The sequence below is a fragment of the Eptatretus burgeri genome, chromosome 1 (genome assembly GCF_056783735.1).
Source record: "Eptatretus burgeri isolate ZD-2024b chromosome 1, Ebu_testis_v1, whole genome shotgun sequence".
In the NCBI taxonomy this organism is placed as follows: domain Eukaryota; kingdom Metazoa; phylum Chordata; class Myxini; order Myxiniformes; family Myxinidae; genus Eptatretus; species Eptatretus burgeri.
Genome location: NC_140961.1, coordinates 13,540,456 through 13,564,430, shown reverse-complemented (window position 1 = coordinate 13,564,430; position 23,975 = coordinate 13,540,456). Strand labels below are relative to the sequence as shown.

Below are 23,975 nucleotides of genomic sequence, written 5' to 3'. Positions count from 1 at the left end.
CGACTGCACATGCAGAACCAACCACATGCCATGCACACAAGCATGTGCACGTATGGCCGAAGAAACTTGTGAAAATCCAAGAACAATCTTTGAATCCAGTGGTGAAGAAGACGCTGACTAAAAGTTACAACAGATGAAATCTTCACGCTTCCATGGCGAATGTGATTCCTTGTTGCCAGACACAAATATTACAAACCGCTCTGACGAATGTGCTTCCGTGCAACCATGCACAACTATTATGATTCGCTCTCACTAATGTGCTTCTGTGTTGTCATGCACAGCTCCCAATGATAACTATTATTATCCACTATGATGAATGAGTGGCTTCCGTGTTGCCAAATACAACTATTATGCTAGGCTCTGATGTATGTGCTTCCGTGTTGCTCTACACTAGTAAAAGACGAACGCTAAAAATAACAGTTGCAGTTTTCTTCATGCGTGCCTCTGTATGTATATGAATTTCTGCAGAACAATACTTTCTTAAGCGTTTGATTTCCAAAATGTATACATACCAGTAGTAATTGAGAAACACCGTTCACCTTCATATGAGAACACAATTTAAAATGTCAGAAAGTTTGAATTAGTGTGATATTTTAGCTTTGGTGATGCCATGGCAAAGGCCATTTTCAAATAGCTGTACATATTCTGATAGAGAATTATAATACGAAGCCAATGATACCTCAATATTGAAAATTGGTTGAGTCTCGACAAAGATATTCACGTTTACGTTACCCCTCCCCCTAAATTTTGCTAGCCCACAGTGACCCTCTTGGTAAGTACCCTTGGTATGTATAATGGCCTGTAGAATTTTAATGATACCACAATTTGAAACCACATACTACCTGGAGGTGTTCTATGGGGTCTATTCTACCACCTTGTCAAGTCAAACCTTTTCTGTAGGGGTTGTTGAACGAATTTCCTTATTTGGCCTCATATGAGAAATGGCTGCTGGACTAACCCCACCCACTCAGCTTCATGTCCCCTGTTTCTGCATCCATCCTCACTGCACCCTCTCAAACCTTACCCCACACCCCACACATTCAATCCTTCCCCCGCACTCCACACACACATTCCTTCCCCCACACCTCTCACGCACCAACCTTTCCCCTCACCCCACACACACAAATATTCCCCTACATTCCACACACCTTCCCCTGTGCCCCCCACACACAAACCTTCCCCTGTACTCCACATAAACCCAAACGTTCCCCCAAACCACACACACTCAAACTTTCCCCCGAACCTCACACACACAATCCTTCCCCCACACCTCTCACACACACCAACCTTTCCCTGCACCCCCACACAGAAATTTTTCCCTGCATCCCACACACTCAAACCTTCTGCCGCACCCCACACTCTCAAATGTTCGCCTGCACCCGACACACTCAGATCTTGCCCCGCATCCAACGCACTCAAACCTTCACCCGCACCCCACACACTTATATCTTGCCCTGCACCTCACACCCTCAAACCTTCATCCGCACGCCACACACTCAAACTTTCATCCACACCACACACACTCAAACCTTCTCCTGCACCCCACACAGTCAAACCTTCCCATGCACCCCTCACTCAAACCTTCCCCCTCACCCCTCCACCCCGAACCCCCCAAAGCCTCACCTTGCCCATGCATAACCCTCCCCCAATCGTGCATCCTCCCAATGCCTCCTCCTCCCCCTCTCTCTCTAACTGTGTGGACCTCAAACATCTCGGGCCTCTACTACAACCTAACATCTCTCAATTCAGGCCCATATCAATAAACCGGACATCATCTGTTTAACAGAATCCTTCCTCTCACAGGACGTTCCCAACTCCTTAGTGTCTCTGTGATTATTGTCTACTCTGATTTCATAGGCTTGAACCACGCCCTGGTGGTGGAGTTGCACTTTCCATCAATAACTTAATTTCTCTCTGCCCTTGTACTAATTTTACACCTTCCAACCCCCAGGAGTACCTCCACCCTTGCTTGCACCTCTTGTTCATCTGTGTGTTGTACCGTCCACCTAACAGTGACGACTCCATCTATCTCTATCATCTCTATCTCTAGCTCTATCTCTCTGACAACATGAGCAAACTTTTAACCACTCATTCCAACTCTCTCTCCCTCATATGTGGTGATTTTAATTGTCACCATGCAACTTGGCTGGGTGTTGGTACCTCTCTCATCAGCCATGGCACTTCACCAAAGAAGTTCTGTGACTCCATGGGACTGACTTCCCAACCCAAATACCTCCAAATGGCAAAGCCTCCCTTCTGGCAAATACATGGGAGCCAAATGCCAATCTGCTGGTGTGAACTGCCAGACTCACCAGCTTTGAGGCAGCTCTGTGACAATAGCCAGAGAGATGTTGACTTTCACAAGTACATGATCAGATGAACCAATTGGAGCAGAGGAAGAACAGGAGACATTTGTGGAAAAGTTTGTCATCACCAAGTCCAGAAGGGAGGATTTGCCATTTGGAGAAATCTGGGTTTGAAACCCATCCTTCCCTGTTGTAAACCCAACTGCTCCTGGACTCTGTGTATTTTGCACCTGAGAAGGTGGAGAAGGTTCTTTCAACCCTCGACTCCGACTCTGCAACTGGACTGGACGGCATCAGCTCGCATGTCCTAAGTTCCTGCTCTGCTGCCCTTTTCACCCTGTCATTTGCCCGAGGTAATCTTCCATCTGCTTGGAAATCCACCAACATCACTGCATTGTATAAAAAGGTGCAAAAAGCGACCCCCTAAACTTGCAATCTTGCAATCATCAGGAAAGTCATGGAATCCATCATCACAGTGAATATGAAATCCTTCGTTTTCTTCAACAACCTCATCTCAGATCACCAATTTGGATTTAGACCAGGTCACTCTACCTTGGATATGCTGCTCCTACTCTCCCAACAATGGATGGAGGCACTCAATGTCAGACGTGAGATCATGGCAGTCTCTATAGACACATCTCGTGCTTTTGATACAATCTGACATCGTACCTTACTCTCCAAACTCTCTACCCATGGCATCCAAGGCCAACTTCACACATGGCTTAATGACTTCCTCCACTCTCGTAGCCAACGTGTGGCACTCAACGGAATACTCTCATCTCCTTTCCCTGTCAAGGCCGAAGTGCCCCAAGGCAGTGTTCTGGGCCCAGTCCTATTCCTGATGTTTATTAATGATCTCTCTGACTCTCTTTATTTATTTGCTGATTACTCCAACCTCTGCAGTGACATCCCTCATCCATCAGACAGGTATGCCGCAGCCTCTTCCGTCTCTTCAGACCTTGAAAAAAAAATCACAAGCTGGTCAAACACTTGGAATATGCCTTTCAATCCAGACAAATCTCACACTCTCTCACTATCTCTCTCCGAAAGGACCATCGGCCAACTTCCCCTCCTCCCCCATCTTCTTTCTTAACAATCCTCTTGAGGAGGTTCAGTCATTCAAACTCCTGGGTCTCGCTATCAGCCATGATCTTTCTTGGGCAAACCACATTTCAAAGTTGGCCTCCAAAGCCAGCTGCCAACTGGTCATCCTCCGTCGTACAAAGTCCTTCCTCAGCACACCTGAACTCTTATCCACCGACACGGCCTTCATCTACAGTTTGATGGAGTATTGCTCTCTCTCTCTCTCTCTCTCTCTCTCTCTCTCTCTCTCTCTCTCTCTCTCTCTCTCTCTCTCTCTCTCACTCTCTCTGTTCCTCTCTGTCTTTCTCTCTCTCTTTGTGTCTCTCTCGCTCTCTCTGTCTCTCTCTGTCTCTCTCTGTCTCTCTCTGTCTCTCTCTGTCTCTCTCTGTCTCTCTCTGTCTCTCTCTGTCTCTCTCTCTCTCCCCCTGTCTCTCTCTCTCTCTCTCCCCTGTCTCTCTCTCTCTCTCCCCCTGTCTCTCTCTCTCTCTCTCCCCCTGTCTCTCTCTCTCTCCCCCCCTGTCTCTCCCCGTTTCTCTCCCCCTGTCTCTCTCCCCGTCTCTCTCTCCCCGTGTCTCTCTCTCACTCTCCCCCTGTCTCTGTGTCTCTCTCGTCCTCTCACTCTCCCCGTGTCTCTCTCTCTCTCTCTCCCCTGTCTCTCTCTCTCTCTCTCTCTCTCTCCCCCTGTCTCTCTCTCTCTCTCTCTCTCTCTCTCTCTCCCCCTGTCTCTCTCTCTCTCTCTCTCTCTCCCCCTCTCTCTCTCTCTCTCTCTCTCTCTCTCTCTCTCTCTCTCTCTCTCTCTCTCTCTCTCTCTCTCTCCCTCCCCTGTCTCTCTTCTCTCTCTCTCTCTCTCTCTCTCTCTCTCTCTCTCTCTCTCTCTCTCTCTCTCTCTCTCTCTCTCTCTCTCTCTCTCTCTCTCTCTCTCTCTCTCTCTCTCTCTCTCTCTCTCTCTCTCTCTCTCTCTCTCTCTCTCTCTCTCTCTCTCTCTCTCTCCTCTGGGCTGGCTTCCCTGCCTTCACACCTTGCTCAGCTTGAAGCCATGGAAGCCAAGGTCTTTAAGATTATTTGAATATCCTGCAATGAAGCCGAGTCTATGGGCCTATCACTTTGCAATCACAGACAGGTCGGTAGTCTGTCTTCTACTGCCTCCTTTCTGGTCTTGTACCCTCTGCTCTTTCCATGCTTTGTCTCCATCCCTCCACCCTCATGTTTCTTCAGGGCACACACGGTCCACCATCGACTCCCTTCTGGTGAATTTACCTAAATCCACAATCCATCCTCACCTACACTCATTCGTTCCTCTTTTCTCCCACATGTGAAAACAACTTCCACATTCTCTTCAATGTACTTCCTCCATCCAGGTCTTCAAGACTGATAGTCACCACCATCTCAGATCATCCCCAATCCAAAACCATAATCTTTTCTACCCTCGTTAACCCCACCCCACCCTATTCCCTCCTTCTTCCGAATTTCCAGTTTTCTATCCTTGGAGTTTCCCTCTGTATCCATCTTGTCCACCCCATGCATCCTCTCCTACCCCTCATTCCTCCCCACACCCGTCGTTTGTCCGAGTCTCCTTCTATAGTCTTGGCCTTCAACTCTGCTGTTGGTGTCCCCCCCACCCTCTCTCTCAACTGTTCCTTTTGTCCTGTTTTGTCCTGATCAGTTCAGTGTACCAATTCTCGCTCTTCCACGAACCTGAACTTACTATGGATACAAAAAAAGTCAAAGGATGTGATTAATTTTAGAGACCTCTTCCACCCTCTGTTAGTTCAGCATCGTCGTCAGACTTTCCACATGATGAGGCAGTTTATGCTCCCCCTTCCCCCCCTCTCCCCCACTCCCCCATCCCCACCCCCTCCCACGCTCAATCATCCCAGGTGTGATGTGTTAGCATTTGTTTGTGGCTGTTTAAGATCCCACGACACCTTTTAAGAATAGTAGATCATTACGTTCTGGCATTTCTCGACAGATTTACAAGGGGAACTGGGTAAGAATCCTGTATGCCTCCTCAGAAATGATGCAACCTGCCATAAATATGTTACAGGTTACTGCCCGCCTGGATTTGAGCTCGGAGGGTATGGTGAAGCACCTTTTCCCTTCGGACCCATGGAAGGTATGACTGCGCCGGGTGCACATAAATCCATAACAGATAATAAAATAATGTCTCAGGGATTTGTTCCATTTTGATGTGTATTTGACTCCCATGACATTGGTTCTTTGGCTCCCATGTATTTAGCTCACATGTATTTGGCTCACTTGTATTTGGCTCACTTGTATTTGGCTCCCATGTATTTGGCTCCCATGTATTTAGCTCCCATGTATTTAGCTCCCATGTATTTAGCTCCCATGTATTTGGCTCCCATGTATTTGGCTCCCATGTATTTGGCTCCCATGTATTTGGCTCCCATGTATTTGGCTCCCATGTATTTAACTCCCATGTATTTAGCTCACATGTATTTGGCTCCCATGTATTAAGCACACATGTATTTTGCTCCCATGTATTTGGCTCCCATGTATTTGGCTCCCATGTATTTAACTCCCATGTATTTGGCTCCCATGTATTTAGCTCCCATGTATTTAGCTCACAGGTATTTAGCTCCCATGTATTTAGCTCCCATGGATTTAGCTCCCATGGATTTAGCACACATGTATTTAGCTCACATGTATTTAGCTCCCATGTATTTAGCTCACATGTATTTGGCTTCCATGTATTGAGCACACATGTATTTAGCTCCCATGTATTTGGCTCCCTGTATTTAGCTCACATGTATTTGGCTCATTTGTATTTGGCTCCCATTTAGCTCCCATGTATTTAGCTCACATGCATTTGGCTCCCATGTATTTAGCTCACATGTATTTGGCTCACATGTATTTGGCTCACATGTATTATTTAGCTCACATGTATTTAGCTCACATGTATTTGGCTCCCATGTATTTAACTCCCATGTATTTAGCACACATGTATTTAGCTCACATGTATTTGGCTTCCATGTATTTAGCACACATGTATTTGGCTCCCATGTATTTGGCTCCCTGTATTTCGCTCACATGTATTTGGCTCATTTGTATTTGGCTCCCATTTATCTCACATGTATTTAGCTCACATGCATTTGGCTCCCATGCATTTAGCTCTCATGTGTTTAACTTCCATGTATTTAGCTCCCATGTATTTGGCTCCCTGTATTTAGCTCACATGTATTTGGCTCATTTGTATTTGGCTCCCATTTAGCTCCCATGTATTTAGCTCACATGCATTTGGCTCCCATGTATTTAGCTCACATGTATTTGGCTCACATGTATTATTTAGCTCACATGTATTTAGCTCACATGTATTTGGCTCCCATGTATTTAACTCCCATGTATTTAGCACACATGTATTTAGCTCACATGTATTTGGCTCACATGTATTTAGTTCACATGTATTTGGCTCACATGTATTTGGCTCACTTTTATTTGGCTCACATGTATTTGGCTCACATGTATTTGGCTCCCATGTATTTAGCTCCCATATATATATAGCTCCTATGTATTTAGCTCACTTGTATTTGGCTCCCATGTATTTAGCTCCCATGTATTTGGCTCCCATGTATTTAACTCCCATATATTTAGCTCACATGCATTTAGCTCACATATATTGAGCTCACATGTATTTGGCTCCATGTATTTAGCTCCATGTATTTGGCTCACATGTATTTAGCTCACATGTATTTGGCTCACATGTATTTAGCTCACATGTATTTGGCTCACTTGTATTTGGCTCCCATGTATTTAGCTCACATGTATTTAGCTCCCATGGATTTAACTAACATGTATTTGGCTCACATGTATTTGGCTCACATGTATTTGGCTCCCATGTATTTAGCTCACATGTATTTCGCTCACATGTATTTAGCTCCCATGGATTTAACTAACATGTATTTAACTCACATGTATTTGGCTCACATGTATTTGGCTCACATGTATTTGGCTCCCATGTATTTAGCTCCCATGTATTTAGCTCACATGTATTTGGCTCATTTGTATTTGGCTCCCATTTAGCTCCCATGTATTTAGCTCACATGCATTTGGCTCCCATGTATTTAGCTCACATGTATTTGGCTCACATGTATTTACTTCACATGTATTTGGCTCACATGTATTTAGCTCACTTGTATTTGGCTCCCATGTATTTAGCTCCCATGTATTTAGCTCACATGTATTTAGCTCCTATGTATTTAGCTCACTTGTATTTGGCTCCCATGTATTTGGCTCCCATGTATTTAACATGTATTTAACTCCCATGTATTTAGCACACATGTATTTAGCTCACATGTATTTGGCTTCCATGTATTTAGCACACATGTATTTGGCTCACATGTATTTGGCTCCCATGTATATGGCTCCCTGTATTTAGCTCACATGTATTTGGCTCATTTGTATTTGGCTCCCATTTAGCTCACATGCATTTGGCTCCCATGCATTTAGCTCCCATGTATTTAACTTCCATGTATTTAGCTCACATGTATTTAGCTCACATGTATTTAGCTCACATGTATTTGGCTCACTTGTATTTGGCTCACATGTATTTGGCTCACATGTATTTGGCTCCCATGTATTTAGCTCACATGTATTTAGCTCACTGGTATTTGGCTCCCACGTATTTAGCTCCCATGTATTTGGCTCCCATGTATTTATCTCACATGTATTTAGCTCCCATGTGTTTAGCTCCCATGTATTTAGCTCACATGTATTTGGCTCACATGTATTTAGTTCACATGTATTTGGCTCACATGTATTTGGCTCACTTGTATTTGGCTCCCATGTATTTAGCTCCCATGTATTTGGCTCACATGTATTTAGCTCACATGTATTTACCTCACATGTATTTAGCTCACATGTATTTGGCTCATTTGTATTTGGCTCCCATTTAGCTCACATGCATTTGGCTCCCATGCATTTAGCTCCCATGTGTTTAACTTCCATGTATTTAGCTCACATGTATTTAGCTCACATGTATTTGGCTCACTTGTATTTGGCTCACATGTTTTTGGCTCACATGTATTTGGCTCCCATGTATTTAGCTCACATGTATTTAGCTCACTGGTATTTGGCTCCCACGTATTTAGCTCCCATGTATTTGGCTCCCATGTATTTATCTCACATGTATTTAGCTCCCATGTATTTAGCTCACATGTATTTGGCTCACATGTATTTAGTTCACATGTATTTGGCTCACATGTATTTGGCTCACTTGTAGTTGGCTCCCATGTATTTCGCTCCCATGTATTTGGCTCCCATGTATTTAACTCCCATGTATTTAGCTCACATGTATTTAGCTCACATGTATTTACCTCACATGTATTTAGCTCCATGTATTTGGCACCCATTTAGCTCACATGTATTTAGCTCACATGCATTTGGCTCCCATGCATTTAGCTCCCATGTATTTAACTTTCATGTATTTAGCTCACATGTATTTAGCTCACATGTATTTAGCTCCTATGTATTTAGCTCACTGGTATTTGGCTCCCACGTATTTAGCTCCCATGTATTTGGCTCCCATGTATTTATCTCACATGTGTTTAGCTCCCATGTATTTAGCTCACATGTTTTTAGCGCCTATGTATTTAGCTCACTTGTATTTGGCTCCCATGTATTTGGCTCCTATGTATTTCGCTCACATGCATTTAGCTCACATGCATTTCGCTCACATGTATTTGGCTCACTTGTATTTAGCTCACATGTATTTAGCTCACATGTATTTATCTCACATGTATTCTGGGTCAGATTGCGGGAGAGTGTGTCGGAGTGGTGCTGAGGTGTCGTCCACCAGATAGCGGTCTCCTTGGGTTAACCTGAGGCGGTCCCTTCGGGTGGGTGCCTGGAATGTCCTATCCCTAAGAGAGGATGATCACCTGTCTCTGTTATCATCTGAGCTCAAGCGTTTGGACATCGGGATTGCAGCTCTCTCTGAGGTTCGGAGACCGGATTGTGGCGAGATAATGGTGGGTGGTTACACCTACTATTGGTCTGGTCGCTCTGATGGTTACCATACCCAAGGAGTTGCTGTAGCTGTGTCCAATAAGCTGACCCCAATGATAATTGAGGTAACACCGGTCAACGAGCGTATTATGAGATTAAGGATTCGTCACTCCTTAGGTGTCATTTCCCTGGTCTCTGTTTATGCTCCGACTGAGGCGAGTGATCTCACCGTGAAGGATGCATTCTACGCCACACTCGAGTCTGTGGTTGATCAGTGCCCCAGACGAGATACACTTCTAGTCTTGGGGGATTTCAATGCATCGACTGGAACTGATCGGGATGGTTATGAGGTGTGTGTTGGTTCCCATCTGTCAGGAACTATGAACCAGAATAGCAATAAGTTCCTTGACTTTGCAAGAAGTCATGGACTTAGGGTGGCTGGGTCATGGTTTCAGCGCCCACAAGCTCATCGCTGGACTTGGTATTCCAACGTTGACGGTGTGGCAAAGGAGATTGACCATGTCCTCATTGACGGTCGCTGGAGGATGATCCAGAACTGCAGGGTCTACCGGAGTGCTCAGTTCCTCAATACTGACCACAGGCTTGTTGTAGCAACTCTAAAGCTGCACCTTAAATCCTGGAGAATGGTACCATCCAAGTCTAGGCTGGATGTTGGCAAGCTCAGGGATGAGAGAGTAGCTGAGGAGTTTGCGAACAGGCTGAGTGGACACTTGGGGGGTCTGGGTGCTTTGGGGGTCCTGAAGAGTTGTGGGGCACCTTCAAGACCACCGTCCTTGATGTTGCCGGTGGATGCCTTGGAGCTCACCGCAGGGCAAAGAAGAATTTTGTCTCTCAAGGGACACTGGATACCATTGACCAGAGTCGCAGGGCCAGGCTGAATGGCAGAGCTGAGCTGTTCAGGGAGCTGAGGCGTAAAACTGTACGTGCACTGAGGGTGGACAAGGAGGCCTATGTGAGAGGGTAGAGCATCACCTGTGGACAGGTGGTTCTCGTCTCGTTTACAGGGGAATTCGTGCATTGCGTTCATCCAAGCCCATCCCTCGGAGCACTGCAGTTCGAGCGGAGAGTGGTAGGCTCTTGACAGAGGAGTCTGAAGTGAAGGCCCGCTGGGCCGGTTACTTTTAGCGTTTGTACCAGGCTGATCCCCCAGCTGTCGAGTTGGACGTCAAGGGTGTTACAATCCCTGTTGCTGACCCTCCAATCAACTGTGGTCCACCTTTGCTTGTGGAAACACGGGCTGCGGTGAACCGGTTGAAATGGGGCAAAGCTCCAGGGATCTGTGGCATCCATGCTGAACTTCTCAAGGCTGGTGGAAATGCTGCACTCGTGTCGTTGCATGCAGTTTTGTGCTCTGCCTGGAACACAGGCATCATCCCAACTGACTGGAAGAGGGGCCTTGTTGTTCCTCTCTGGAAAGGGAAGGGTGATCGCCAAGACTGCAACAACTACCGAGCGGTGACGCTGCTCTCAGTGCCGGGCAAGGTCTTTGCTCGGATAATTCTTGATAGGGTTCGCCACCATCTGCTTGAGCACCAGCGTCCAGAGCAGTCGGGCTTTACACCAAAGAGGTCAACGATTGACCATATCCTTGCTCTTCGTGTCCTCACCGAACGCAGACGAGTTTCGGCAGGGGGTGCTTGCAGCCTATGTTGATCTCTGTAAAGCGTTCGATTCAGTGATTCGGGATGTCCTCTGGAGGATTCTTGGTCTTCGTGGGGTGCCACCGAAACTGATCGATCTGATGTCTGAACTCTACTCTGGTACTGAGAGTGCTGTGAAGTGTGGTGGTACCATCTCTGACTTATTTCCAGTTGTTACTGGAGTTCATCAGGGGTGTGTACTTGCCCCCACACTTTTCAGCACTTGTGTGGACTGGATTTTAGGGAGGATGTCAGAGAGATCAAGCTGCGGTGCATCGTTTGGGAATGTCAAGATCTCGGACCTTGATTTTGCAGATGATGCAGTCATCTTTGCGGAGACTTTAGACATCCTTTTGGGGGCCCTCGAGGTGCTGAATGAGGAGTCGGAGCCGCTGGGATTACGGGTTTCTTGGGTCAAAACTAAGATCCAGGCTTTCGGTGACATCTTGGATGCTGCTGTCCTGTCTGTGTCTGTTTGTGGTGAGGATGTTGAGGTCGTGGAGAGATTCACTCACCATGACAGTGATATTCATGTCTCTGCTGGCTGTGAGTCAGAGGTCAATAGACGTCTGGGTCGGGCCTGGCGAGTCATGAATTCACTGGATCATGGGGTGTGGTGCTCCCGACCTGTGCAGGAGGATGAAAGTCTGAGTCTTCAGGTCCTTGGTACTTCCAGTCTTGCTCTATGGATGCGAGACTTGGACTCTGACCAAGGATCTGAGACGGAGACTTAATTCCTTTGGTACCAGGTCTCTTCGGAGAATCCTTGGCTATCGCTGGTCGGATTTTCTTTCCAACGAGCGGTTGCTGAGAGAGACTCAGATGAGATTTGTTACCTGCATAGTCCGTGAGCATCAGTTGCGGCTGTATGGACATGTGGCTCGTTTTCCTGACGCTGATCCTGCTCACCAGATTCTCTCAGTGGGGGAGTCTCGTGAGTGGAGGAGGCCAGTGGGCCGACCACGTGCCTCATGGTTGCAGCAGGTTGACCATCATCTCAAGGAGATGGGGATGGGCCTGGCATCTGCCTGGGGGATGGCCAGACGGAGGCCCCTGGAGTACAGGTTGAAAGTGGACGCAGCGACGCGCTGTTCTGGCACATGCTCCCATACCTGACCTGACATATTTGGCTCCCATGTTTTTATTGGGTTTTTTGGCTCCTGTGAATTTGACTCACGTGACCCTGGTACGGACCCTGTGGTGCTCAAATCACAGCTGCTTGAAGGTGAGTCCTGAATCATAAGAAACATAAACTGGATTTTAACCCAAGTTAATTACATCAAAGTCTTTTATTTGAGGTGTAAAGAAATTGTTAAACAAACGTGAGAACAATCGAAAGGCGGATAATTAATTTTATTATTTATTTGGGAAGAGCTTATCTTCATATTTATTTTACAAAATCGATTTTTGGGGGCAGGGTCTTGGTTGGGTTGGGGGGGGGGTGTTGCAGGTCGATTGAGAGAAGTAATTTTTATAAAGGAAGGAAATGTACGTGTACATTAATGTTATATGATTCATAGTCAATGTGTCCCTGCATATATCGGTGTCCATACAGTAATTTAGGGTGTCCCAAAAGTAACAAGTTGGACATTCATTCAGGGACAATAATGCACTACACGGATAACATTCGATTGTTCTATTTACAAATTAGATGTGTCAAATTATTAATAAATATCATATCAAAGTTGAAAAACTTCATAATGTCCTTCAAACGAACAAAGGTGATCACTTCATCGATCTGATTCCTGAAGATTCCCTGCACGGGGGATCATATGGTCTCACGAGCTGCCATGGGTGCGAGTGATTGAATGTCCAGACCTATTGTGTGAAGACCAAGAACTCGATCCTGTTTGTTGGAACTTTTTGACAAATCCAGCGAGTTTGTCGTTTATCCGAGAAAAGAGTCGAGACGAACGAACTCCTCACCAATCTGACATGCTACCTGTCCAGGATTGCAACTCGAGTGAAGAAACTACTTTGGCAGAACAGACACAGCACAGAGTATGGTACATGATGATGATGATGATGATCTGGTGTGCTCTTTCATTTGTATTTTGGGTTTGATGCTCGAAAATATTCATTTCACAACAATTTTTCACTCATGGTCACGTCTCTCTATTCAGTCGAACATTTGAGAAATAAAGCTAGATTATTCGTTCATCTGCAGCACAAGGCTGTGGGGTAGCATCATTGGCTGAGGATATGCCTGTGCCACTGATGCAGTGCATCTCACACTCTCGATTTCATCTCCTTGCCCCCAAATCGTTCTAATCCACCATCATTGGGAGAAAGATGAGAGCGAATTGAATTACTTCTGATATTTTCATCTTTCTTGCAGCCACCAGGAATGGGACTGTCACCAAATGTTTTGCGAGTAGCTTCGTCAGTAAGAACATTAAAATTCTACCTTGACGAATCTGGCAATACGGCTCGTTGTCAAGTTGTAGGACACGACGACTAGGGTTCGTATTCTTTACAGTCACAGCTTCTTGGTAAGAACCCTCACGCAGCCTCACTCGTAGTATCGTTGATAACAGTGACAGGGTAACATCTCCTTCTGGGGGAGGGGGGGGGGGACAAAAAAAATTACTCGTTTCATGAGTTCGCTTGTGAAAATTGGCATCATCGCTACAAATACGTCGCAAGAGCAAAAAAACGTTTGGAATTTTTGCCTAAAGGAGCATGAGATGATGAGATGAGACATCAGGAATGAATACTAATTCAACAACTTATAATAAACATCCGCAATGAATCCCTCTGCTGTAAAAGAGATGATCATGTCCAAGAAATTCACACTGGTATCAGAAATGATGTAAGCACACTGCAGAGAAGGATGATCATTGTGAAGGTAATCTTTAAAAAAATCTTCCACTTCACCCCGAGAAGAACTCATGACCCCGATGGAAACATCAACATGACTCTTCAGAAGGATTGGCTTCGGACCCTTATAGCTGTTGTTCATCTTTTCCTCGATATAACTAACCAAGAGGGTCCCATTTTAGTTCCCATGGATAATCCTTTTCGTCGTTTCTAAAAATTGTCCCCAAACTTGAAAGAAGATAGATTGAGGACGAATTCAGCCGATCTTCAGGGGGTGGTGACACCAGGTTTGGCGGTCTAGTGTCACAAGGATTATGCTGCAAAAATGTTGCGGAGCCTGAAATCCCTCATGTGTGGGGATATTAGTGGATGAGGATGAAATATCCATGGTGAAAAGAAAATGTCGATTTTAATCCTGAAAACGGAAACTACTGAAAAGACAAATTGCATCGGAGGAATCCTTCACAGAAGTAGGACACCAAGTAACAAGTGGTGCAATAATTCCATTGAGATCGTTGCTGATGAGTTCTGTGGGGCAGTTGCAGTTGGATACAATAGAACGACCTGGTGTATTAGGTTTTACAATAGGATGACCTGATGTATTAGGTTTCACAATAGGACGACCTGGTGTATTAAATTTTACATTAGGATGACCTGGTTTATTAGGTTTTACAATAGGATGACCTGGTGTTAGGTTTTACAATAGGATGACCTGGTGTTAGGTTTTACAATGGGATGACCTGATGTATTAGGTTTCACAATAGGACGACCTGGTGTTAGGTTTTACAATAGGATGACCTGATGTATTAGGTTTTACAACAGGACGACCTGGTGTTAGGTTTTACAATAGGATGACCTGATGTATTAGGTTTCACAATAGGACGACCTGGTGTATTAGATTTTACAATCGGATGACCTGGTTTATTCGGTTTTACAACAGGATGACCTGGTGTTAGGTTTTACAACAGGATGACCTGGTGTTAGGTTTTACAACAGGATGACCTGGTGTTAGGTTTTACAACAGGATGACCTGGTGTTAGGTTTGACAATAGGATGACCTGGTTTATTAGGTTTTACAATAGGATGACCTGGTGTTCGGTTTGACAATAGGATGACCTGGTTTATTAGGTTTTACAATAGGACGACCTGGTGTTAGGTTTTACAATAGGATGACCTGGTGTTAGGTTTTACAATAGGATGACCCGGTGTATTAGGTTTTACAATAGGATGACTTGGTTTATTAGGTTTTACAATAGGATGACTTGGTTTATTAGGTTTTACAATAGGATGACCTGGTGTTAGGTTTGACAATAGGATGACCTGGTTTATTAGGTTTTACAATAGGACGACCTGGTTTATTAGGTTTTACAATAGGATGACCTGGTGTTAGGTTTGACAATAGGATGACCTGGTTTATTAGGTTTTACAATAGGATGACCTGGTGTTAGGTTTGACAATAGGATGACCTGGTTTATTAGGTTTTACAATAGGACGACCTGGTGTTAGGTTTTACAATAGGATGACCTGGTGTTAGGTTTTACAATAGGATGACCCGGTGTATTAGGTTTTACAATAGGACGACTTGGTTTATTAGGTTTTACAATAGGATGACCTGGTGTTAGGTTTGACAATAGGATGACCTGGTTTATTAGGTTTGACAATAGGATGACCTGGTTTATTATGTTTGACAATAGGATGACCTGGTTTATTAGGTTTTACAATAGGACGACCTGGTGTTAGGTTTTACAATAGGATGACCTGGTGTTAGGTTTTACAATAGGATGACCTGGTGTTAGGTTTGACAATAGGATGACCTGGTTTATTAGGTTTGACAATAGGATGACCTGGTTTATTATGTTTGACAATAGGATGACCTGGTTTATTATGTTTGACAATAGGACGACCTGGTGTTAGGTTTTACAATAGGATGACCCGGTGTTAGGTTTTACAATAGGATGACCCGGTGTATTCGGTTTTACAATATGATGACCTGGTGTTAGGTTTTACAATAGGATGACCCGGTGTATTCGGTTTTACAATAGGATGACCCGGTGTATTCGGTTTTACAATAGGATGACCCGGTGTTAGGTTTTACAATAGGATGACCCGGTGTATTCGGTTTTACAATATGATGACCTGGTGTTAGGTTTTACAATATGACGACTTGGTTTATCACCCTCGCCGAAGGATTCAGAGAGGGTATTGAATTTGGGTCCATTTGTTTGTCTGTCTGTCTGTCTGTCTCTCTGTCTGTTTTTTATCTTGCCAAAACGAAGTTTTGCAAGATATGTTAGTCAGTTTGTATGTTTTTTTTTGTTTTTTTTGTCTGTAATCACGTATAAAAAATTCTGCAGAGCACAGTTATCATGGGAAATTTTTGTAACTTCGCATATCAGAGGCCTATAGAGATCCCTTTCAGTGCACAAAATTTTGAAGGTCAAGGTCAAAGGTCAAGGTCACTTTGTCGCAAATCAGGGCAGTCGACAAAACCCTTATTTTTTGAGTAATTTTGATCGGATCGTCTTCAAACTTCATGGGAATATAGTTCATGGTCTGGCGCTCAGCTGATTAATTTTTGGTGGCGATTGGCCTTGACCTTCATGGTTAGTGCCTCAGGTCAAACATATTTGACCCCAAGGTCAAATTTTCAAGTTTTAGGAACCATATCGTGTAGTACCTCAAATTGAACACCTCTGAGTCCTTTCTAGATATGTCAAGCTTGAGACATTATGACGTCGTTTGGTGACGTTATGAGGCAAAAGCATATTTTTCATGGTTACTCTGTAGAACGATTCTCATCGGAATCTCTCGTTGGCAGATATTCCTCAAGGAGTCGCTCCTGGTGGATAGCAGCTCTGTTCACCTCAGTGTAACCTTAAAGAAGTCACACGTGGTCACCTTTTGGCAAGATACGGGTCACCCTGCGGGTGACATTGGTTTATTTTGTTTGTTTGTTAGTCTGTCTCTCTGTCTGTTTGTTTGTTAGTCCGCACAGAACTTTCGTGTTTTTCTCCGCAACCTCTTGTCGCATTGAGACGAAATTTTCACCATTGGTGCGACTACTCATGCAGAATGTTTCAATTATAGTTATGATGTCATAGGTCACGTGGTGTGCCAGCCATATTGGAAAAATGGAAAAACTTTTCACCTCTATCTCTGAAACCACACCAAGGAAAAAATTGAAACTTGGCACATTACAAGTACTCATCATGGGGAATGAGTATAATTTTTTTCATGGTGTCATGGGTGCCCTCGTTATGACGTCATAATTGCATATATAGAACACCACATCCAATCAGTATGAAAATTTTTGAGGGTCATCTATGGATAAAATGGTCCACAGAAAAAAAAATCCTGACATCATCAGTCACGTGATTCGGCAGCCATATTGTTGTTGTTCAATCTTCATCAGCAGCTTCAAAACTCTTCACTGAATTGGCTGAACAGATCGAGGCGAAACTTTACATGTAAGACTGCCTGTCCACGAGGAACAAAAGGTTCACACATATGATGTCATGGGTCACATGGTTTGGTAGCCATATTGGATTTACCCTAAAACCTACAAAAAATACACCACTCAAAAGAAGTCCGAACGAGGGTTTGCAATCTATGATTGCTCTTTTTCTTGTTAGGTTTTATAATAGGACGACTTGGTGTATTAGGTTTTATAATAGGATGACCTGGTGTTTAGGTTTTACAATAGGACGACTATGTTTATTAGGTTTTACAATAGGACGACTTGGTGTATTCAGTTTTACAATAGGTCAACGTGATGTATTAGGTTTTACAATCAGACGACATTGTGTACCCATAAGAAAAAAACTACACATTTTCCTATTAATTTATTAAATGTTCAAATTGATTCCCATTAAGTTGCATAAACATCACAATTCTTACCCGTATGTTTCTCTGAACATTTGTTAAGAAGGAGAGACTGATGTCAGCGTATTCCTTCCGAATGTTTACCTTCGGCTCTGCTATACTGCTGGGCGTCGCGTTATAAACCATGGATTTCATGTGTGCCCATCGAAAAAAAGTCTCGTGGCATGAGATCTGGACTACATGGGGGCCATTCTACCCGGCCACTGCATCCTATCCACCTCAAAGGTATTGTTTCGCCCAGTGGTGGCATAACGGGGCGGTGCCCCCATCCTGTTGAAACCACACTTTTCTCAATTGTGCTAAAGGCATAGCATCTAAATAAGGAGTTAAAAACCTCTTGTAACATTACTCGGTGGCTGTCACCAGGAACATTCTGTTCAGAAAAGTTGGGGCCTCACAGAAAGCCACCATGAATAGCACACTGCACCACAATTATAAGATCATCCCGAACATGAGCTTCATCAGTCCAATTAGGATTCTCATCGCTTCAATATCGGCAATTATGATGGTTGACTTCTTCTGGTCAAATAGAACGACGCTTCATCACTGAAGATGATGTCAGATAATAACGTTGGTTCCACATCAAGATGACGCGTCACACACTCCCAAAATTGCACACGTCGCTCGGCATCATGTCAACGAAGAGCTTGAACGCAGGTAACCTCATACAGGTTGTATTTGTTTGCCTTTGAAACTCTTGCAATGGGGGAAAACGACTAAACTCCTGCTTCTTGACCACTTGTTCTCAACGATTTGTGGGGGTTTCTTGCAACCACTGCAAGAACATTTTTTTTCAGAATTCGTTCCATCTGTAGATGAGCGAGGACGACCAGTCGAAGGTTTATCATCAACGCTTCCAGTCGCTCGAACACTTGACCGATGAATCGATGACTTGGGTTCAGGGCTTCTCGGAGTGTTTTTCGTGGAATAACTGACCTGACCTCCCTCTGGATTTTTTTTCCCCACAAATATGAAGCAACACAAGTTCCACTTTCTCTTTCTTGATATCATGAGCCATTGGGGTATTTTATTTACCTGGAATATTTTTTAAAACTGTCATTAAAAATGAGATTACTTTGACTTAAAAAGTGAAATGTCTTTTTCTTATGGGTCCAGACTTTGAAGATACCCTGTATAAACATGTACACGTACTTGTTGTGTTCCACAGCACGCTGCGAGTCAGCACACTTCGCGTACTGTGACTCGCTGCCATACAGCAGAACCATCTTCCCGAACTCGCTCGGACATGCGTCTCGAGCCGAGGTGGAGGCGAGTCCCGAGTATGTGCTGCTGTCCGTGCTCTCTGACCTCATGCACGGGGATTGTACGGATCGAATACGCCAGCTCGCTTGCGCCGTCCTTGTGCCCGAGTGTGATGGCGGCCGAGACACCGCTGCCCTCGAATCACAGCCGCACTACGGTGAGTCCCTACTGCATCACAGTCATACCAGGTGTGCAAATGAGAATGCAAGGTTAGATACTACAATTGCTGTAGCAACTATCAAGGCTTCCAAGCAGAAACCCCTCGAGTATAAAGAAAGAACCACAAGACACCGTGAACTTCAGCATTTATGAATTTGGCAAAAAACTTAATGTATGTGTGTATGTATGTGTGTGTGTGTGTGTGTGTGTGTGTGTGTGTGTGTATGTATGTGTGTGTATCTGTATGTGTATGTATGTGTACGTATGTTTGGGTGGTCGCGAGACTACCGTTATTCTCAGGTTTTCCGTCTGTCTGTATGTATGTTCTGGCTCTGGAGACAAGAGGAGTCAACCGATTTTGATGAAACTTGACAGGTAGGTTCATACCAGGATCTAGTTGTATGCTTTTGAGCACCGTTACTATGGATGCCACCGTTGCCTAGCAACGGGACTTTGAATTTTTTTTTTAAATCCTAAAAAAAAAAAAAACGAAAATCCAAAATTGCCTTCCAGGATTTTATGCACACTATAATAAACCTCTTTGTCAAAAAATTTCAGCCCGATCCGTCAAAAACTATGACTAGTATGCAATTATGTAGCGACCACCCATGTCGCCTACCGGCCTGTATGTATGTATGTGTATGTACATGTGTGTGTATGTATGCATGTATAATAATATATACTAGTTTAGCCCATAACCGAAATATACCAGCTTTCTCCATCAAAATACAACCTTCCATGACAGAAAAACAGCCATTTTTGATTGACCTGGGCTGAAAAATTTATTTGACATCGATACTTCTTTGATAACTTGAAGTGCTCTGGTCCATTCATCATGTCTGTGAAGTTTAGGATTGATTGGTTTAGCAGTTCTATTGAAATTATTTTAAATTATGGGGGTGGGTGGTGGGGGGAGAATTGTCAGTCCAAATTATCACCAAACCTTTGGACAGCTTATCTATACACAGCTGAGGTGGACCACAGCTCCTCCACACATGGCTGAGATGTGCCACAGTTCATCGAACATGGATGAGATGGACCACAGCTCATCGATACGTGAGGAGGTGCAGATCCTTTGCTTGCAATTTCGTTTCCATATCCAGCAGGAATCCGACCTGATGAAGTCGCCCATGCCCTTGGGTGGTGTCATCATGGATGAAGCTGAGCTTGTAATGGACGAAAGTTTCAAGGGTGAAGAAAAGTTTGTGCAATAGTTTGATAAAAGTTGGGAAAAGCTGTTATTGTGATTGTGGTTAGTGCAGTGCTTTGTTTGCAAAACAAAACCTCAATGATTCCTTACGAGGATCCTCACTGTTGAAACCTGACGTGTGTAGGGTTCGTGGTTCCCCAGGCATTGAGGCCCTGCCGGGTCCGATGTGAGGACATCCGTTTGGATTGTGAAGAAGACCTGAGGCGAATCCGCATGGCATGGCCTCTCTTCCTCGAGTGTGACAACCACATGGCAGACGAGGAGGAGAAATGCTCTGATCCCACGGGATTGAGTCTTGGTAACACATGGCACCCACACCATTTTTCATTTTAAACGTTAAAGACTGTAGTCACGGACTGTATGGTCCTCATCAAGGGGCCACATCATCAACATAAAACAAAAAAGAACTGAAGAAATAGAGAAATGAAGAGAAGGAAGAATAATCTAAGAGTTTTGGAGAAACTGGAAGACCTGCCTTTCGAAAAGGGAAGGTCATAACTTAGGAAAGACTTGAGAAGGCCTTGAGTTGCCAACTCTCATAACGGCCCACCCTGGAGTTGTCAACGACCACACAATAATCATGTCATACAGTGGCTTGCCAAGTATTTTGTGGTGTAGCTAATGGCAGAGGTATACAAGCAGCAAGTTCTCACAAGCAGAAACTGAAGTAATGTATGTATTAAAGTAGATTTCTCTGTTCATCCATACATCTGTCGCCATGTTTTTGCTGGGACGTCATTACGCCGTAAAACTAAACAACATGTCATGGAGATGTGAGAGCAGGACTCGATACAAGGATGAATCGATCAACCTGGGGCTCAGATGTGCACAATCAATGGGTCACACACACCTTCTGGGGCCTGACGGACACCATTACCCTTGGACGCTTGTTAACGTTTCTTGGTAAATGTATTACCAGGTGAATGTGTCTGTTAACACGAGCATAAGTTTCCAATATGTTACAATACATGACAAGGTTATCATGATCCTCCATGGACAAATAAATAATGATTGTTGAGAACACTTTGTAATCAAGAATGAAAAAAAAATTCAGTCAATGAAAACAGATACCGTTACACACCTGGTTACCATCATGGGTTGGTTATACAGTTACCATCATGGGTTGGTGATATGGTTACCATCATGGGTTGGTTACACAGTTACCATCATGGGTTGGTTATACAGTTACCATCATGGGTTGGTTACACAGTTACCATCATGAGTTGGTAATACAGTTACCATCTTGAGTTGGTTATACAGTTACCATCATGAGTTGGTTACACAGTTGTCAGTTGGTTATACAGTTACCATTATTAGTTGGTTACACAGTTTGCATGATGAGTTGGTTTCACAGTTACCATCATGGGTTGGTTATACATTACCATCATGGGTTGGTTACACAGTTGTCAAGATGAGTTTGTTCCACAGTTGTCATGATGAGTTGGTTGTACAGTTACCATCATTAGTTGGTTACACAGTTGTCATGATGAGTTGGTGACACAGTTGTCATGATGAGTGGGTGACACAGTTACCATCATGGGTTGGTTACACAGTTGTCATGATGAGCTGGTTATAGAGATACCATCATTAGTTGATTATACAGTTACCATTATTAGTTGGTTACACAGTTGTCATGATGAGTTGGTTACACAGTTCCCATCATGGGTTGGTTACACAGTTCCCATCATGGGTTGGTTACACAGTTGTCATGATGAGTTGGTTACACAGTTGTCATGATGAGTTGGTTACACAGTTGTCATGATGAGTTGGTTACACAGTTGTCATGATGAGTTGGTTACACAGTTGTCATGATGAGTTGGTTACACAGTTGTCATGATGAGTTGGTTACACAGTTGTCATGATGAGTTGGTTACACAGTTGTCATGATGAGTTGGTTATACAGTTACCATCATTAGTTGGTTACACAGTTGTCATGAGTTGGTTATTCAGAGACCATCATTACTTGGTTGCACAGTTGTCATGATGAGTTGGTTACACAGTTGTCATGATGAGTTGGTTACACAGTTGTCATGATGAGTTGGTTACACAGTTGTCATGATGAGTTGGTTACACAGTTGTCATGATGAGTTGGTTACACAGTTGTCATGATGAGTTGGTTACACAGTTGTCATGATGAGTTGGTTACACAGTTGTCATGATGAGTTGGTTACACAGTTGTCATGATGAGTTGGTTACACAGTTGTCATGATGAGTTGGTTACACAGTTGTCATGATGAGTTGGTTACACAGTTGTCATGATGAGTTGGTTACACAGTTGTCATGATGAGTTGGTTACACAGTTGTCATGATGAGTTGGTTATACAGTAACCATAATTAGTTGGTTACACAGTTGTCATGATTTGGTTACACAGTTCCCATCATGGGTTGGTTACACAGTTGTCATGATGAGTTGGTAATACAGTTGTCATGACGAGTTGGTTATACAGTTCCCATCATTAGTTGGTTGCACAGTTGTCATGATGGTAACTGTGTAACCAACTCATCATGACAACTGTGTAACCAACTCATGATGGTAACTGTGTAACCAACTCATCATGACAACTCTGCAACCAACTTATGATGGTAACTGTAAAACCAACTCATCATGACAACTGTGTAACCAACTAATAATGGTAACTATCACCAACTCATCATGACAACTGTGTCACCAACTCATCATGACAACTGTGTAACCAACTAATGATGGTAACTGTATAACCAACCCATGATGGTAACTGTTACCAACTCATCATGACAACTCCAACCAACTAATGATGGTAACTGTATAACCAACTCATGACAACTGTGTAACCAACTAATGATGGTAACTGTATAACCAACTCATGACAACTGTATAACCAACCCATGATGGTAACTGTTACCAACTCATCATGACAACTCTGCAACCAACTAATGATGGTAACTGTACAACCAACTCATCATGACAACTGTGTAACCAACTCATGATGGTAACTGTGTCACCAACTCATCATGAGTTGGTAACACAGTTGTCATGATGAGTTTGTTACACAGTTACCATCATTCGTTGGTTGCACAGTTGTCATGACAAGTTGGTGATACAGTTAGCATTATTAGTTGGTTACACAGTTGTCATGATGAGTTGGTTCCACAGTTACCATTATTAGTTGGTTATACAGTTGTCATGATGAGTTGGTTACACAGTTGTCATGATGAGTTTTTGATGCTTTGTTGAGTGATCCCATTATTCATCGTCCCGGGTGTTTATTGTAATTGTCAATTCCCTCCAATCCTTGGAATCGATGCTCTTTATGAAAAGGCGGTAAAACTTTGGAGATTCGAGAAAACGATTTGTTTTCGGGACACTTGGACCCTCTAAATCGAATAAACTGGAAAGTCGTTTTGTGTGTGTGTGTGTGTGTGTGTGTGTGTGTGTGTGTGTGTGTGTGTGTGTGTGTGTGTGTGTGTGTGTGTGTGTGTGTGTGTGTGTGTGTGTGTGTGTGTGTGTGTGTGTGTGTGTGTGTGTGTGTGTGTGTGTGTGTGTGTTTGGAAACACGAAAAGCATTAACAAACGACTGGATTCAAGATCTTGGCAAAAACTCAATATGCCTGACAAAGTTGTTTTGTTCAAGTGAAGTTATGAACTTGAAA

The 23,975-nt window shown here is 43.8% G+C and overlaps 1 protein-coding gene across 1 annotated transcript in view; it reads left to right on the top strand.

Annotated features, from left to right (window-relative positions):
• Positions 1-23,975, top strand: part of LOC147033895 (carboxypeptidase Z-like) — a 115,359-nt gene that overhangs the window by 4,072 nt on the left and 87,312 nt on the right. Inside the window, exons 2-4 of the mRNA XM_085870181.1 lie at positions 5,434-5,502; positions 18,882-19,133; positions 20,470-20,643. Of these exons, the coding sequence (XP_085726307.1) occupies positions 5,434-5,502; positions 18,882-19,133; positions 20,470-20,643 (495 nt within the window). The remainder of the gene's footprint in view (positions 1-5,433; positions 5,503-18,881; positions 19,134-20,469; positions 20,644-23,975) is intronic.